Raw genomic sequence first — 3,545 nt, forward strand, 5'->3', positions numbered from 1 at the left:
ATTCTATTGTATCATGCCTTTCCCATTAAGAAATTATTATGCCTATCTCATTATGATTATCAATTATATTCTCTTGTTCTTTATTGTTCATATATGATGTATGATCAATATGTTTAATTAAGTGGTTATTTACTTGCATTTCGAAATATTGTGGCTGGGAGAACCTTGAGTTACTCTCCACTGACTGTGGCGTTCATGTTTACATGAATGATAGGTTGTGAAGATTCTTACGTGAGGAAGACGTGTGGGCTAGCGAGAACTAAACCCTTGGACCTTAGTTTGCTAGTTAGGAACCCTTTATTTGTTTATTCGTGGGATATCTTTTTCCCGCTTTTCTAGACTTGGGTTGTAATAACCTAAGTTTGTCTATTATTGTATTTGTTTTGTTTTTGTTTTTGGCACCCGCGTGTTAATCTTTAACTAATGATTTAAAAGTTTTTAAAATCTCACAAATTTCCACTTTAATTTATTAGTTATATTTTCCGCTTTATCGTGGGGTGTCACATTCATTCATGCCAAAGGAAATGCACAGTAGCAGCAAGAGTGTAGATGAACCAGCTTGACGACCAATGCTTGCGGTGTTTCCCGCTTCGAAACCATCCAATTTGCTGCATTAAATTCATACCTCTCCTGTTGATGCCAATCAAATTTAGCATGCCCTGCCATACATCCTTAGCATAGATACAGTTAAAGAACAAATGCATATGGCTCTCAGTTGGAGCTTTACAGAGGCTACACCTGTTAGGCAGGAGCAGACCCTTTCCTATAATGTTATCAACTGTAGGAAGATGTTTCTCTAGAGCTAGAGAAATGGTAATCCTATGTGAAGGAATAATGAGTTGCCTGCTAATTGTTTCTGCCAAGTATACTTCACGATGCCTAGTCCTAAAAATTTCATAACTTTTGAAGAAGAGAAATTTGCCATTGTTGATAAAATTCTGAACTAGCAATTTTGCTTGCGGAATGCCACCTGCTATCTGAATGCAAGCATCTCTAGTCTTCAATATTCCCTTCATGCTACCAGGAAAATATTCCTTGATGGGAGTATGCCAAACATCAGTTCCTTTGAACGAATAACTCTTGATCCATTGAACCCAAAAGCTATCACCAGTGCTATCCAGTCTCTAAACCCACCTTAAGAGCATTGCTTTATTCCAGGAGAGCAACTCTTTTAACCCAAAACCTCCTTCTCGCCAGGGAGCACAAATTGCTTTCCAACTTTTGAATGTCATCCTTCTATGACCTTCCAGAATTTGCCAAAAGAAATCCTTGCTCATTTTGTTAATAAGTTTAATCACTCCCTTGGGTAATAGTATACTAGCACACCAGTAGTTTTGAAGACCAAAGATTACAGATTGAATCAGTTGAAGTTTACCAGCATAGCTTAAAAACTTAGTGGACCAGTGATGAATAACATGCTGCATTTTGTTTATAAGCATACCAAAATTGCTGATGCATAATCTGGATGCATTCAAAGGAACTCCTAAATACCTGATAGGAAACTCTTCTTGCTGGAAGTTTGTGTAAGCAAGAATGGCCTGCTTTACCTGCTCATGAACTCCTCCAAAGAAAATAGAAGTTTTCTCAGAATTAGCTTTTAATCTAGAGATCCTACCAAAATGCTCAAGGGTTTGCACACAAGGACTAACAGAAGGCAAATCACCCCTAGAGAAAATCATAAGGTCATCAGCAAAGATGAGATGAGTAAGCTTTATTCCCACACATTTTGGATGCATAGAAACCTGAGGTTTTTGGCAAATCTCACGAAGATATCTGGACAGGACCTCCATGCTTAGCACAAAAATGTAAGGGGACAAAGGATCTCCATGACGAACACCACTTTTCCCTTTGAAAAATCCATGACTAGATCCATTTACTTTCAATGAAAACCAAGAACCAGTGAGGCAAGCCATTATTTGCTTCAAAAAAGCAGCAGCAAAGTTAAAAGCTTTCAACATATTCTCAATGAAAGATCATTGCAAAGTATCAAAAGCCTTCCTTATGTATACTTTTATCAAGCATCTAGGAGTAAGGTATTTCCTATTGTACCCCTTAACAAGGGCCTGAGTTAGCATCATATTTTCAAAAATGTTCCTACCTTTGACAAAAGCAGCTTGCTCCCCTCCAATAAGCTTAGGAAGGATATGTTGCATTCTGGTTGCAATAATCTTGCTGATGACCTTGTAAATAGTAGAACAACAAGAAATAGGCCTGAAATCTTGGACTAACTTAGGAACTTTCTTCTTGGGAAGTAAATGGATGAGGGTAGTATTAGCTTGCTTCACCATTTTACCAGTAGAGAAGAACAATTGAATAGCATGGCCGAAATCTTCTTCAATAACATCCCAAGAGTGCTTAAAAAACCCTAAAGAAAAACCATCAGGTCCAGAGCTTTAGGTGGAACCAATACTGAATAGAGCATTCTTAATTTCAGATTTGCTAACCGGAGTTGTCAAGGAGACCCAATCATCTTGTGACATAGTGGCTCCTTGAGAAATAAAAACACTATCCAGAGGATCCACAGTAGTTTCAGTTCCAAGTAGTTCAGTGTAATACTCCACAAAAGCCATGGCTACTTTATCTAAACCATGCTGATTTTGTCCATGCACATCAACAATTTCCCCAATAATTTGTTGAGCCCTCCTTTCAGCAATTTTAGCAAATAAAAATTCAGAGCAACAATCATCCTTCTTTATAAAATGCTCCTTTGCTCTTTGTCTGAGGATGCTGATTTCTGTTTTTTTAAATTGCTAAAAGAGTCTAAGTGTTGCTTTTCCTCAGCATGAAGAGCAGCAAAGAAATGGAGAATTTGGAGAGCTTCTTGACATTAGGATAGCTTAAGTCTGGCTTCTTTAACCCTATCACCAATGTTGGAGAAGGTATTCTTATAGAGACCAATTAAATCCTGTTTGATTGCTTTGAGTTTACTGAAAATAATATGCATTGGTGTACCATGATAAGCATCCTTCCATCTTTTGCTTATAATGTCCTTATAGTGTGGATCAGTAACCCAACAGTTCAGAAAACTGAACCTCTTTTTGATATGAAAGCTACGAAAAATAGTCACAATGATTGGAAAATGATCTGAAACCCCAACAGGAGGGTAAACAACAGCAGTGTTTGGAAATTGACCCAGCCAAGACTGATTTATTATAGCCCTAACCAATTTTTACCATGTTCTTGCCCTAGACTCTTGCTTATTAGTCCAGGTGTATAAGCAACCTGTAACATTTACATCCTCTAAACCAGCTTTAACAATACACTCATTGAAATCCATGATATCTTCAATGTCAGGGGGATTTGGACCAGTTCTTTCATTAATGTCCCTTACCACATTAAAATCCGCAAGAGTAAGGAGTGGCTGATGATGAGTTGAGGCCTGCCTCAAGTGAGATCAGAGTCCTTTCCTATCAGCCCCAGTATTAAAGCCATACACAATGGACACCCACACTACATTTCCTGTAGCAAAGTGCTTCACTTTACAATAAATTTATTGAGCATCATGATGTAATTCCTCTAATTGAACAGTAACAGGATCCCAAATG

The 3,545-nt window shown here is 37.8% G+C and overlaps 1 protein-coding gene across 1 annotated transcript; it reads right to left on the reverse strand.

Moving 5' to 3' along the window:
- Positions 1-506: 506 nt before the first annotated feature.
- Positions 507-1,958, reverse strand: LOC141626279 (uncharacterized). The gene is made up of 2 exons (XM_074440184.1): positions 1,353-1,958; positions 507-1,124 (listed from the first exon to the last, which is right to left on the reverse strand). Exons 1-2 carry the CDS (start codon positions 1,956-1,958, stop codon positions 507-509), a joined length of 1,224 nt encoding a protein of 407 aa, XP_074296285.1.
- Positions 1,959-3,545: the final 1,587 nt, after the last annotated feature.

Source organism: Silene latifolia, chromosome Y (assembly GCF_048544455.1).
Source record: "Silene latifolia isolate original U9 population chromosome Y, ASM4854445v1, whole genome shotgun sequence".
In the NCBI taxonomy this organism is placed as follows: Eukaryota; Viridiplantae; Streptophyta; class Magnoliopsida; order Caryophyllales; family Caryophyllaceae; genus Silene; species Silene latifolia.

Excerpts from the sequence above, each read along its gene's own strand:
- LOC141626279 (XM_074440184.1), bottom strand. The coding sequence starts at position 1,958 with ATGTTGAAAGCTTTTAACTTTGCTGCTGCTTTTTTGAAGCAAATAATG. Across the intron at positions 1,125-1,352 it reads AACTTCAACTGATTCAATCT|AGACTGGATAGCACTGGTGA; the intron begins GTAATCTTTGGT and ends AGGTGGGTTTAG.